A 14,967-nucleotide genomic window follows, 5' to 3' on the forward strand; every position below is an offset into this window, starting at 1 on the left:
TGCTTAGGGTCATTGTCCTGTTGGAAGGTGAACCTTCGTCCCAGTCTGAGGTCCTGAACACTCTGGAGCAGGTTTTCATCAAGAATCTTTCTGTACTTTGATCTGTTCATCTTTCCCTCGATCCGGACTAGTTTCCCAGTCCCTGCTGCTAAAAAACATCCCCACAGCATGATGCTGCCACCACCATGCTTCACCGTAGGGGTGGTGCCAGGTTTCCTCCAGACGTGACCCTTGGCATTCAGGCCAAAGTGTTCAATCTTGGTTTCATCAGACCAGAGAATCTTGTTTCTCATGGTCTGAGAGTCTTTAGGTGCCTTTTGGCAAACTCCAAGTGGGCTGTCATGTGCCTTTTACTGAGGAGTGGCTTCCGTCTGGCCACTCTACCATAAAGGCCTGATTGGTGGAGTGCTGCAGAGATGGTTGTCCTTCTGGAAGGTTCTCCCATCTCCACAGATAACTCTAGAGCTCTGTCAGAGTGACCATCGGGCTCTTGGTCACCTCCCTGACCAAGGCCCTTCTCCCCCAATTGATCAGTTTGGTGAGGCGGCCAGGTCTAGGAAAAGTCTTGGTGGTTCCAAACTTCTTCCATATAGGAATGATGGAAGCCACTGTGTATTTGGGGACCTTCAATGCTGCAGAAATGTTTTGGCACCCTGCCCCAGGTCTGTGCCTCAACACAATCCTGTCCCGGAGCTCTACAGACAATTCCTTCGACCTCATGGCTTGGTTTTGCTCTGACATGCACTGTCAACTGTGGGTCCTTATATAGACAGGAGTGTGCCTTTCCAAATCATGTCCAATCAATTGAATTTAACACAGGTGGACTCCAATGAAGTTGTAGAAACATCTCAAAGACGACCAATGGAAACAGGATGCACCTGAGCTCAATTTCGAGCCTCATAGCAAAGGGTCTGAATACTTATGTAAATAAGGTATCTGTTTATTTCGAAAAACCTGTTTTCGCTTTGTCATTATGAGGTGTTGTGTAGATTGATGAGGAACCATTTTTATTTAATCAATTTCAGAATAAGACTGTAACCAAAGAAAATGTGGGAAAAGTCAAGGGGTCTGAATACAATTTTTTGGACTGGTACTGGGTACCTTCAGACGAGTCTTGTGAAGCCTGTGGGCGTCCTAGAGGAAAACAACTGACGTGCGTGGTCGTGAGTCTCACCTTTACACATAGGGGTCATATTAGTGTGTAGCCCAAACTGTTCGGACGCTACAGACAGAAGTTGGCAGTTCGTCTGTACCGACTTCAGGCAAGTCCCAAGACGCTTGTGGGGGACGTAGAGCAAAATGGAGAACACCATCGTGTTCGTGAGAGTCTCATCTTTCCAAAGAGGAAAGTTAATCAATGCCTTTTTATTTATATTTTTTGCAAATGTTCATGTTTTGCAGCAGTATTTGGTTCAACTTGGACTAATCCCACTGGTATGTTACATTTCAGTTGACATCAAGGGGACTAAAGGAAACTCTTCACATATTTTTCTCTGTGCTCCTCTGAATTTATCGGTACTACACCTGCGAAAGTGACTCAGCTAGCCAACATCCTATCAAAAATATGAACTTTGATTCCATTTAAGGAACTGTTCCAAAAATAGTACTTTAAGCTTAAAAAAAAATCTAAATATAATTTGTATATGCGACATATACCTCCTATACATTTGGACAAGACGGGACAGTGAGTTGTGTCAGGGAACTTCCCACATAACATCCATAGATACCACTGGTCTGCCACATGGAAGACGCGGCTGCACACTCCGCTGTTGAAGAGAGAGGAAGTTTGAAACTTCATTCTAAAATGGCAGGCTTACGAGAAGCTACTTCAGAATTGCCACATAAGGCTATTTCCTCATTCTAAAATAGCATTCACATCCTCAAACGACGATTAACATTTCACATCGACAGAGTCTCGTGCTGCTCTTCTCAAGCGTGTTATACAGCTGTCAATCAAGTAACATACTTCATTATAATTCATAATTTCATACCATGTGGTCATTCTAAATATACAGTGAATACATCTTTGTTTGTTGGAAACATTCATCAAGGTGCTCCTTGACAGGCTGACAGACAGATACCAGCAAGGAGCCAAGAAGGCAGAACAGGAAGAGGTGAGAATAGTCAGTGTCAGGATAGTTTGGGTTGTTTTTTTGGTTGTTGTTGTTGTTATGTGTTTAGTGTTTGGCCTTGTGTGTTAAAGCAGCGTTGGTGACGTTTGTCAGACAGAAAGTCGCGTCACGTGTTCCAGTTTCCCCACTGTCCATCCAGGAACAAAGGCCTACACCTCTGGCCTCCAGTGGGAGATTATGTGGGAATGTCCTGCCATTGGCGGCGTGTGTCTTTAGTTCAGTCGTTAGCTACGCCTGATTGGCTGTGCATGTCTCCTCAGCCCGGTCACAAGCCATGTCTTAATGGGCTGTTTGTGTCCTCAGGTCCTGCCAGCTTGTCCATGGTCCTCTGAGCTCTAGCGTTTCTCTCTGTGCAAAGACATCCAGGCTGCGTGTGTCTAAAAGTTTGCATGTGTGCAACTGAACTTGCGTGTTTATGTGCGTGTTTGTATTTGCACGTACTGTGTGTGTTTAAAAGTTTGTGTGTTTCCATGTGTGAGACTGTGTTTGTGTGTGTGTGTTAAATGGTGTGTGTGATGTAGAAGATAAACTCCATGTCCATGGCTGTCTGTGGTACGCTGGCCAAGCCTCCGTGGATGACAGGGATCAGAGCACTGTCCAGCTCGTTCATATAGCGCTGGGGTAGGAGCCTGCCTCCCGAACCCGCCTGGTACTCCACCTGAGACGCACACAAACACAGACAGAGTTATAGTATGACTGGAATGTACTGTACAACGGGCACAAGGTCACTATGTTTCAGAGATGGAACAGTAACACTGACTAGTACAATATTTTATTTATACAGCAATAAAATGATAGATATTTTCATAAACACATTTGTCCGCAAGTACCGGGTAAGAAGAGGGGCAATACCCAGTCCCTTTCATAGTGTATTGCTTGACCCTTTATAATATGTTATTTACCATATCTGTTTGTGTGGAGACTCGGAGGGCGAGGGAGTTGATGCCGCTGGCTGACAGGACAGAGAGGTGAGGGGTCAGAGCGCTACAGCTGGCCACAGCCATCTCCCTCTGGAACACACAGCAGGACGGCAGCACCGCAGACAGGATCACGTCTGGATTCTTCAACACGTAGAACACCTGGAGGGAGGGACAGGCAGAGTCAGACAGACCAGTGTAAGTGAGAATGAATGTTTCAGAGAGTTGTGATGGTGCGAGAAGGTGAACAGAACTTGGACTTTACATGTAGGTCGATTGTTATTGTAATACATTGTTGACCCCAAATGAATGTCCATGCAAACGGACAATAAAAGTAGCGTATCGCATGAACTGTGTGTTTCCTACCTCAGTACACCTGATGGTGCGTCCGTCCGACTCAAACTCTGTGTCTTGCTGCATCCTCACACTGTGGACCCCCTCCAGAGGTTTCCCGTCCACACCACTGGTCACACTGTAAGGACACAAACGAATGAACCAATCATGCACCAGGGAGAAGATCACCAGTGTGTGTGTGTGTATTACCCTTACCCAGCGTTGACGGGAGCACTCCAGTCAACCCAGCGCACGGTGATGTTGTCCCGGAGCTCCCCTCCGTCGGCCTTGCCACAGGGGATGTGGAAGTCCGTCTGCACCCTCAGGGCGGCGCGCAGGGCCTCCATGGTCTCTGGGGGGATCTGCACCATCAGACCGTCCTCCACGATGCTCGACTTGGCGATGAAGCCTGACGAAGCCTTCAGAGCACCGTTGAATACCACGAAGCTGGCCCCCGTAACTAGGCAATAAGGTCACAGACTGAGTAACACAGCAGGTATATAAACAGTTCAGTTCTATTCAGGTTACATGGAGGCACTGGCTCGTGTCACTGGCCTGTGACCGATAGGATCTAAGGTCATGACACACCTGCTTCTTATCGGAGTCGTATTCATTACACACCAAATGGAAGAAAATGGACTAAAACAGGACGGAACTACCTGAACTTGCCCACAACTAAACATTTTGTGCCCTCTTGAATTCGGGCTCCCGAGTGGCGCAGCGGTCTAAGGCACTGAATCTCAGTGCAAGAGGGGTCACCACAGTCCCTGGATCGAATCCAGGCTGTAACACATCCAGCCGTGATTGGGAGTCCCATAGGGCAGTGCACAATTGGCCCAGCATATTCCGGGTTTGGCCGGGGTAGGCCGTCATTGTAAATAAGAATTTGCTCTTAACTGACTTGCCTAGTTAAATAAAGGCTAAACAATTTTTTAAAAATACGACCCTGTTCTTTGAAAACAAAAAACAGTCTTCTGACCTCTAGTGGGCAATCTGGTTTAGTACTGACCTGTGCGTGTCTTGCCAGGCTGGCTGTTGGCCTGGCTCTGGTAGTTGCCCTCGTCGTTCTGGAAACAGACCAGGTGGGAATCAGCCTCCGAGCTGAAGCCAGCGCCCACACTGATCACATGCTCGTTAGATGCGTTCACCACCTTCAGCATCTAGAAAACACACAAAAAGTTATACTCGCATCAAAACACAAATAACTCCAGCTCTTTCTAACACCTGCAGAAGGCACTCTTCCCCTACTAATGGCAAGTTGGTGGGGTTTTATACACCCAACCCCAAATTCAGGTAGTGAATTTATAATCCAAAGCAAATTGCATATAGCAACCTGGCTTAGCATATTAGCATAGCCAAGCCTTAGCATAACCATGTTAGTTAGCTCTAATGCTACTGGTCCTGAAGTTTGCAGACGACTAATAGTCAGTCTCCTGCATGCTGACGAAAGTGCCCATGACCCTGTTGTTAATGATTTTGTTAATTTTGGTGTGACAGTGAATTCTTACAAATGAATATGTCAAAAACCAAAGATATGTTGTGTATGGATTTCAGGAGTCAAACCCCTACCCCTCAGAACACTATCGTCAAGGGCCAGCTGGTAGACACTGTAGACAACTACAAGTATCTTGGCACAACAACTGATAATAAATTGAACTTTTAGTAACACTGACATGTTGTGAAAAAAGGGCCATCAATGCCTTTTTGGTCTCAGGAAACTGGCAAAGTTTCCTGAGTTTCCTGACTTGTCCAGGTAGATAAGTCGTACATAGTCTGTCTTAACGTTTTCTTTGTTTTGCTGGTACTGCAACCTTGGTGTAAAAGCTAAAAATACACTAACTAGAATAGTGAAAGTGGGCGGTAGGATCACAGGAGTCCAGCAGACAAGTGGTGAGGAAGGCAGAATCCATCCTGTCTGACTGTGCCCTCTCTACACCATGAGTTCCAGGTTTCCCGGTTTAGATTAACCAATTGTTAAGACTAACAGGTACGAGCACTCCTTCACCCCAATGGCCATTGCCCTTTTGAATACAGGGAAGAGGTGGTGGTAGGCTAGGGATGATGACGTTGAGGATGACGATGGTAATATGTTGTTGATGATTAAGGGGATGTTGATGTTTTCGTCAACACATTGTTGATATGTGGTTGACGAGATGAACTAAGAATGCATACAGCACTTTAGTTATTAGGAAACTTTGGCTTGCTATACTTGTGCTGCTGCTGTCGATCATAGGCCTTCAGAAAGTATTCACACCCATTGACTTTTCCGACATTTTGTTGTTACAGCCTGAATTTAAAGTGGATTACATTGAGATTTTTTTGTCACTGGCCTACATACAATAATGTCAAAGTGGAATGTTTTTCGATGTATTTTTTTAAATTATTAAAGTCAACAAATATTCAACCCCTTTGTTATGGCAAGCCTAAATAAGTTCAGGAGTAACAATTTGAGTAACAAGTCACATAATAAATTGCATGGACTCACACTGTGTGCAACCTCTTCTCTGTACCCACACAGAATTATCTGTAAAGGTCCCTCAGTCGAGCAGTACATTTTAAACACACATTCAACCACAAAGACCAGGGAGGGTTTCAAATGCCTCAAAGAATGACACCTATTGCTAGATTGGTCAAAATAAAAAAAATCGGACATTGAATATCCCTTTGAGCATGGTGAAGCTATTAAAAACTTTGGATGGTGTATCAATACACTCAGTCACTACAAAGATACAGGCATCCAGGCAACTCAGTTGCTGGAGAGGAAGGAAACCACTCAGGGATTTCACCATGAGGCCAATGGTGACTTTAAAACAGTTAGAGTTGAATGGCTGTGATAGGAGAAAACTGAGGATGTATCAACAACATTGTAGTTACTCCACAATACTAACCTAATTGACAGAGTGAAAATGAAGCCTGTACAGAATAAAAAAATATTCCAAAACATGCATCCTGTTTGCAACAAGGTATTAAAGTAGTACTGTACAAAATGTGTCTTGAGTACAAAGTGTTATGTTGGGGGCAAATCCAATGAGTACCACGCTCCATAAATTCACGCATAGTGGTGACTGCATCATGTTATTGGTATGCTTGTACCTTTCAGCAGGATATTAACCTAAAATACAAAGCCAAATCTACACTGGAGTTGCTTACCAAGAAGACCATGAATGTTCCTGAGTGGCCGAGTTACAGTTTTGACTTACATCTGCTTGAAAATCTATGGCAACACCTGAAAATGGTTGTCTAGCAATGATCAACAACCAATTGACAGCGCTTGAAGAATTTTGAAAATAATAAAATGGGCAAATGTTGCACAATCCAGGTGTGGAAAGCTCTTAGAGACTTGGCAGCTGTAATCGCTGCCAAAGGTGCTTCTACAAAGTATTGACTCAGGGGTGTAGATGCTTATTTAAATCAGATATTTCAGTATTTCATTTTCCAAAAACGTGCAAACATTTCTAAAAATAGGTTTTAATTTTGTCATTATGAGGAATTGTGTGTAGATGGGTGAGAAAAATATATGCATTTAATCCATTTTGAATTCAGGCTGTAACATCAAAATGTGGAATAAATCAAGAGGTATGAATACTTTATGAAGGCACTGCACATTTGTATTGATGGCTGTCAGCCCTATGACTTGACGTACCCTCTGGGACAATAAAGTTGAAACTTTAACTAGTCCTTCAAACCAGATAGAAAGAAAATAGACACATACCAACAAACTCAAAAGTCCTGTAACGCCGTGTCTTACCTCAGTAAAGCTACTCTTGGGAATGTCTATGTAGCTGTGGCCCATCTCCATGTGGATCCTCAGGCCCTCCACGGCAGGCAGACTGTACTGGTAGTTCCTCAGGTCCTGGAAACCAAAACACAACACAGAACATACTTGAAGGCATTAATAGCGTGTGACCTACTACATTCTCTCAGACATATGACATGCCTCGTAGACAATCATTTTTGCAAAGACTAACACACACAGTATCTTAGAGGTTTCAGAGCTGTAACAGACAGTGTATGATAACCCAGTCAGACCTGCCCTCACAGGCTCCTCTCTCCCAGCATTGAACAGTTGGCAGGGAACCAAACTACTGCAGCGTCTCTCCCACAGGAGTCCTGATCTAGCTCTGTGTGTGTCACCTCGGTCCTCTGTCGGCTGGCCCTCAGCTGAACTCAGCAGCACTGCACAGCATATGCTGGCTCAGTGATCATCACCGAGGATCAGGGAGATATATCTCTTAACTCTGCTTTAAATCAGGGCTGGAGACCTACTTTTACTGCTTAGCTTCGGTTTGATGTGAATTGTTATATTCAAAGTTTTGATTGATCAAATTGCAAAAAGAAAAAGATACTCTGAAATGTACAATAAAATAATTTGTGTGTGTACTTACAGCCAGCAAGTTCATGATGGTGTGTCCGGTCTCTCTGAACACAGTCTCTCTGAAGCGGACGCTAACCAGCGTACTGGGGTACACTGCAACACAACCCACATAGGGTCAAAGGTCACTAGAATCAGGCTCGACATCCATCTAAACACTTGTTGCAATCCTTTCATTATTATTTCATTGGGTCATTACTGTAAACTATGGCCACGTTTGTAAAGTAGAATCAAAGTAAGAAGATCTCAATAGCCTACAGGCTAAAGCACATATCTAGGTCTTGGCCAAGTTCAAAAGTTTGAAACGTCTATCAGAAAAACTGATTTAAAAGGGTAGGAAGTGTACGTTTTTACTCAAAGTAACAATGTTGTCAAAGGCTTAGTAACTTAATTGTAGATTCCCCACACGTGGGGGCTGCATGATCTCTGTGAAGTGGGCTACCAGAGTTTTTCAACCTGGGCTTAGTACTAGGGTGCTACAGTAGCTGACTGACTGTCCTGTTGTGATCATTTCCATCTGCCTGGAGCCTTCCTCCAATCGCCATCTTATTGTTGACTCTTCCCCTCGTCTCCTGTGCCCAACGCCGCCTCTGGATTATCTACTTTGGATTTACCTCACTATATCACAATTGGATTAGCTGACTCTCCCTCGGCTAGTGAAGCCTCTCCCTCTGAAGCACCTCTCTCCTTGGCTCTTCTTTGGTAGCTAACTCAGCCGTCAATCAGTAAGTCTCCGCTCTCTCTACTTTAGATAACTGCATATACCGGTAACATTATTTGATACATGGTTTGATGGCAATATGTATTTCCAAAACTTTGGTTTACTTTAATGTAGCTGTAAGTTTGGTGTTGATAGCAACTGGCTGACTCATGCAGTGCTAACGTAACATTAGCCGGCTGGTAGGGCTAATGTCAGCAGGCTACTACGGCTAACGTTAGCAGGCTAGTTGGCTAGCAAACGTGCAAGCTGATTTGTAACAATAAATTCATAGAGTATTTGTTTGTAAATTGGCAAAAAATTACATTGAAACCTGTAGTCATGAGCGCAAATTGATTTGGTTTAATTTGAAGTTCTACATTTGAAGTTATTTCTGTTGGAGTTTACATTATATGGAATAGGCTGGCTTGCCGGGTCATCCATATAATGTCACACCCTGCAAAAACATTTTCCGGCATGACTTTGGCATTGTAATTGGTTTTATGTAATAACTCGAAAAATAGAAAAGTGTTGTAATTTTGCATTGGGACTTCTGATGCAGATATTGATGCAAATCCATATGTTTATGCTACCTACCCTCTTTGAAAACCAGTCAAAGTGTAAAGCCTTCTGAAATGATTCACCATGCATGTATTACCACTGAACCTAGACAAGGCTAGTTGTTGGGTTCTCACCACTGTGTTCTGCTCCCAGCCGTAGCAGCAGTCTGAGGGGGAAGACCTTGGCCCAGGGCACCTCCAGCCTCTGGATGAGCAGGCCACAGAGGAAGGGCTGTGGAGGCAGACAGAGGCCCTCCAGGGCCTGAAAGGTAGGGGAGAAGAACAGCACCCCGCCGTGCTCCTTACTACCCAGGAAACTACCTGTGAACGCCACGTTGCCCAGCTCCTCCACAAACTTTCCTAAGGGAGGGGGAGAGACAGAGGTCAGTGTGTGCAGAGTACCACTTCAGCGCGGTGGCAGCACCCCCGGCCCCCACGACGACACGCTATGCAACACCCACACTGCTCAAATCATAGGCAAATGCACGTTTTTTTAGCCTAATAATGATGTTGGCAGAAGACCGCCTCAGTAGAAATGGTAGGCTATAGACTGTTATGGGTACTTAACTGGTTGCTATTTAGTAGATAACTAGAAATATGTTTAAATGTACAATCAGGGCTCCCCCTAGGATTTTCTGATAAGATGGTTGAGTAGGCCTTAGGTTGGGTGGGGGGGAGGACCCAAGGGGGTCAGTCAACTTCCACCATCAGGAAGCTGGAGCATTTTGGTATTTTTGAGGAACCGGTAACTGCGATTTAAGGCGGTGATAGTGTCAAACGCACGTTAGTTAGCAATTTCATCATGTAAAAACCAGCGCACTGGCATTTTCCAGCCAGAACGCCAGGTTCTGCAATTTACCCGTCTTATATCAACTCGCTTGTGCTCAGATGAGCAGGGGTGGAAATATTTTAAATGTGTCCTTAAAAACAAGATAAAAATTCAGGCACCGCTGATAAGGATATTTAAGACCAACCAAAAGCTGGTTTTAGCGGTAACGCAGTTAGTTATGGCATGAATTTTGACAAACGGAACGCAGCCTATCCAGCCATGACGACTCGCACTTCCCAAATGCGCATGGAACAAGAGTAGCGTAATGGGCTTTTGGTGCCTGTATCCATCGTATTTAGAAACATTAAAACAACTTCCCATTGCGTTTTATTTTCTTAAAAACCAAGCATAGCCTCCCCTCCTCTCAATGAAGGCTTTTTCTTTTGTCTGCCAATGCAATCCCGAAGTAGTCAAGACTGTCGATAGAGGGTTTTGGCTCCTGAATCCAATTGGAAATAAATCTTAAATCCCCAAAGCTTTATTAAAGTATCACGTTTGAGAGGAGTAAAATAGCGAGCTGACATTCCCTTTTTATCTATGCATTGTAGGCGGGCACACATTATTTTAGCCATGCAGGTCCCGTTCTGGACCTGCGTAAAATAACGTCTGTGATGTAGGCTGTGTCCATGCCCATCACGAAACGAGCGATGAGAACCTCGGTGAATACGGTGAACCTCGTATTTAGGAGTGATCTTTAACCTGTGTTTGTTTTCCGTTTCATCAAAATCCAAGCCCTCCCTTAGGCCTACTATAACGAAGGCTGGTTCAACAGCAATGATTGTCTTTCTTATCCTGGTGATTTTAGGATATCATTACATTGGACATTTATTTATTGTTGTTGCAAAATAAAAATAAAAATGATAACTTGTTTTTAATTTGAATTTTATTACAACCACATGTATTAGAATGATCCACCTTCCTGGTAATATTGGGACAACGGCCGTTGTGTGCTTGCAATGCAACTTCTGGAGATGTGATCTGTGAAATGGTACCAATCATGTTAATAAAATATAGGCCTATTTGGGAGCAGTATAACGGTGAGTGGACGTTCTCCCTCTCTTTATATTGAATTTTGTCCAGCTACTGTGAAAAGATTGGATATGTGTAAAACCCTCCTTAGTCTGCGAGGTTTTAATATTATATGCCCACGTGGAGAAATGATGGTGCCTCTTAGTGTGACATAGCCTATTTAAAACAAGTTGTTTTGTTTTGTTTAGAATTTGAATCAATTTATTTGTTCTCTTTTAAGTCCTCATCAATATTGAATTTAATATTGCTTATTGATAATGTTTGGCTTGTCCATGCTCAACCATAATGCAAATGACAGTAGGCCTAGACCCTATATCAGTGTGAATGCTATTGAAGCCACGCATTTACTTAGAACAAAACGTGGACTGCAAATGGGTTCAAGTTAACATATTTAGCAAGGATAGGTCTACATTTTGTTATTTCATTTCTGTAAGCCCTTTATACAAACTATAACAGACTAACATTGGAATTGATTCCAAGGCACTACATAAAATATTGTAAACACACAACTTGAAGCAGCCATATTATTTCTCCATGGAGGACATTTTGATAGGCCAGTGTGGGGCCAAGCCTCGACACACCCGCAGCTTGTTTACCCATCAAAACCCAGCCCTTTCTCGGCAACGTCAGCGACTGGGGTGATAATTGTGATAGTGAAAATAGTCAAAATATTTCAGACACACCCCTGAACCTATAGCTCTACCGCCTGCGCTTAGATTTACCACTTCGTTAGGTTTGTTAAAATAGAGCCCCTAGATTTACCATTTCGTTAGGTTTGTTAAAATAGAGCCCCTAGATTTACCATTTCGTTAGGTTTGTTAAAATAGAGCCCCTAGAGTCTTAAATGATTACAAACAATGTAGCCATACACAGAAGTCTTATGTTTGATCCTAAAGGATATTGCTGGTGACCTCAATGACACTTTCACATAAAATGTAGGGGTAAATGTAACCCAATCATAGACTAATGGAGCCTACCTAACGTTACTCCTTACAGTCCAAGGACATTACATGTTCTGTTAAAAGGTGCATTCGCTCTGGAAACCAAAACAGACAAATACTCCATCTAAACGTGAATCGATTCTCAATCGCGGTACAGTTCTAGAAACATACAGCCCCTCTGCTTTCATATCACATCAATATCAATTGGGGGCTGGCTGGAGCAGAGAGCTAGAGAATTCTTCTCCTCAGCCAAGTCCTCAGATTGGCTCAGCTCCAATTTCAGAGGCTGAGTCAGAAACCACAGGGTCGTCTTTCGTACCAGCGTACATTGACCTAAAATTGCGTGAATGGTATGCAAAATGCGTGCAGGTCTGTGTGTGTGTGTGTGTTTCCGCCTACCTCTGTGAGTCCTGATAGATGGAGAGGAACGAACAGAATGTGTGTGTGTGTGTGTGTGTGCGTGCGTGTGTGTGCGTGTGTGTGCATCTACCCCTCTGTGCATCCTGGTAGATGGAGAGGTACAACGTGAACAGGTCTTTGGGCAGAGATCTCTCCTCAGGCAGACACTCCAGGATGAACACTACCTCCCTCTGCCCTACTGTCTGTAGACCACTGGAGCCCAGACACCAGCACTTCCTACTGCAGTCTACAGGAGAGTAGAGAGACACACAATGAGGAAACACATTAGTTTGGGACTGGGACTAGGAATAGGGAGGTTTGAGTTCGATCTCAAAACTCAAAGGTAACACCCTCTCTTTTTCACCTTCCCATCATCTGAACTGATTTGAAGAAAGTGGACAGGGAATGTACCCAGTAGGAATCCACCATATTGCTTTCAACAGTCCCATCTTTTCAGATCAGTGCAGACGAAGGAAGGGAGAGGTGAGGAAGCCACTTTACAGGAGGGTAGAGATGGGTGTTCTACTTACAGCTGACTAGTTTGACATTGACCAGCAGGTTGGCGTTGAGGACAAAGGTTAAAGGTCGCGGGCCTCCCTCCTCCAATAAAAGCAGGATCTGGCAGGGGGCGGGTCGCTCCTCCACCAATAGATCTCCTCCCCCCTCCTCTTCTCCGGTGGTGATGAGTAGAGGTGGTAGGCCCTCGTCATCCTCTGGCAGCAGACTGGGGCTCCTCTCTACGCAGCTCCCTAGCCCACACAGCAGGCTGTAGTCCCAGGGCCCCGACACTGGGGGGCGCACAACCTCCACCTTTGCTGGGACCTCAGGGGCCGACATACCACCCTCAGACACCGCTGCAAAGCCAGGGGATACTCTGCTGCCAGCCTGGAGGAGACGGAGGGATGAGAAATGGATGGGATGAAAGAGAAAATAAATAAACGAGTGCGTCTAGGGATTTACAATGTGTGTGTGTGTACAGTACCAGTCAAAAGTTTGGACACACCTACTCATTCCAGGGTTTTTCATTATTTTTGTAGAATAATAGTGAAGACATCAAATCTATGAAATAACACATATAGTATCATATAGTAACCAAAAAAAGTGTTAAACAAATCAAAATATATTTTATATTTGAGATTCTTCAAAGTAGCCACCCTTTGCCTTGATGACAGCTTTGTACACTCTTGGCATTCTCACAACCAGCTACATGAGGTAGTCACCTGGAATGCATTTCAATTAACAGGAGTGCCTTGTTAAAAAGTTAATTTGTGGAATTTCTTTCTTTCTTAATGCGTTTGAGCCAATCAGTTGTGTTGTGACAAGATAGGGGTGGTATACAGAAGATAGCCCTATTTGGTAAAAGACCAAGTCCATATTATGGCAAGAACATCTCAAATAAGCAAAGAGAAATGACAGTCCATCATTACTTTAAGACATGAAGGTCAGTCTCAATCCGGAAAATTTTAAGAACTTTTTAGTTTCTTCAAGTGCAGTCGCAAAAACCATCAAGCACTATGATGAAACTGGCTCTCATGAGGACCGCCACAGGAAAGGAAGATCCAGAGTTACCTCTGCTGCACAGGATAAGTTCATTAGTTACCAGCCTCAGAAATTGCAGCCCAAATAAATGTGTCAGAGCTCAAGTAAAAGACATCTCAACATCAACTGTTGAGAGGAGACTGCGTGAATCAGGCCTTCGTGGTCGATTGCTGCAAAGAAACCACTACTAAAGGACACCAATAAGAATAAGAGAATTGCTTAGGCCAAGAAACAGGAGCAATGAACATTAGACCAGGTGGAAATCAGTCCTTTGGTCTGATAAGTACAAATTTGACCCATTTTTTGGTTCCAAACGCAGTTTCTTTGTGAGACTCAGAGTAGGTGAACGAATGATCTCTGCATGTGTGGTTCCCACCGTGAAGCATGGAGGTGGAGATGTGGGGGTGTGTTGCTGCTGACACTGTAGGTGATTTATTTAGAATACAAGGCACACTTAACCAGCATGGCTACCACAGCATTCTGCAGCGATGCCATCCCCTCTGGTTTGCGCTTCGTGGGACTATCATTTGTTTTTCAACAGGACAATGACCCAACACACCTCAGAGCTGTGTAAGGGCTATTTGACCAAGAAGGAGAGTGATGGAGTGCTGCATCAGATGACCTGGCCTTCACAATCAACCGACCTCAACCCAATTGAGATGGTTTGGGATAAGTTAGACCGCAGAGTGAAGGAAAAGCAGCCAACAAGTGCTCAGCATGTGGGAACTCCTTCAAGCCTGTAGGGAAATCATTCCGGGTGAAGCTGGTTAAGATGCCAAGAGTGTGCAAAGCTGTCATCAAGGCAAAGGGTGGCTACTTTGAAGAATCTCAAATATATTTTGATTTGTTTTAACACTTTTTTGGTTACTACATGATTCTATATGTGTTATTTCATAGTTTTGATGTCTTCACTACTATTCTACAATGTAGAAAATAATAAAAATAAAGAAAAACCCTTGAAAGAGTAGGTGCCTCTTACCGTGTGTGTGTGTGTGTGTGTGTGTGTGTATATATATATATATATATATATATATATAGAGTTCCTCCTCTCACCGTAGGGGGGTCTGGTGTGACAGGGCTGGACTCCTGGGAACTCCTCCTGCCGGTCACAGATAGCCTGGTGGTGTCGGCCACCTCTCCGTTGGGCAAGATGCCATCTGCAAACCACACACGCTTCTGCTCACGAGGACAACCTGACACATCCACCACACAGGGACAG

General features: G+C 44.1%; 1 protein-coding gene across 3 annotated transcripts in view; it reads right to left on the bottom strand.

The window, feature by feature from the left end:
* Positions 1-1,345: 1,345 nt before the first annotated feature.
* LOC115203804 (zinc finger FYVE domain-containing protein 16) overlaps positions 1,346-14,967 on the bottom strand; it is a 53,528-nt gene continuing 39,906 nt past the window's right edge. For 2 of the 3 annotated variants that reach the window (XM_029768812.1, XM_029768814.1), the window contains 11 exons: positions 14,802-14,941; positions 12,740-13,094; positions 12,301-12,456; positions 9,147-9,371; positions 7,768-7,850; positions 7,131-7,235; positions 4,392-4,542; positions 3,599-3,842; positions 3,416-3,521; positions 3,035-3,211; positions 1,346-2,790 (listed from right to left, as the gene is read on the bottom strand). In XM_029768812.1, the coding sequence (XP_029624672.1) occupies positions 2,632-2,790; positions 3,035-3,211; positions 3,416-3,521; positions 3,599-3,842; positions 4,392-4,542; positions 7,131-7,235; positions 7,768-7,850; positions 9,147-9,371; positions 12,301-12,456; positions 12,740-13,094; positions 14,802-14,941 (1,901 nt within the window). In that variant the 3' untranslated portion in view covers positions 1,346-2,631. The remainder of the gene's footprint in view (positions 2,791-3,034; positions 3,212-3,415; positions 3,522-3,598; positions 3,843-4,391; positions 4,543-7,130; positions 7,236-7,767; positions 7,851-9,146; positions 9,372-12,300; positions 12,457-12,739; positions 13,095-14,801; positions 14,942-14,967) is intronic. The other variant, XM_029768813.1, reaches the window with a different exon arrangement.

This window comes from Salmo trutta, chromosome 12 (genome assembly GCF_901001165.1).
Source record: "Salmo trutta chromosome 12, fSalTru1.1, whole genome shotgun sequence".
Taxonomy (NCBI): Eukaryota; Metazoa; Chordata; class Actinopteri; order Salmoniformes; family Salmonidae; genus Salmo; species Salmo trutta.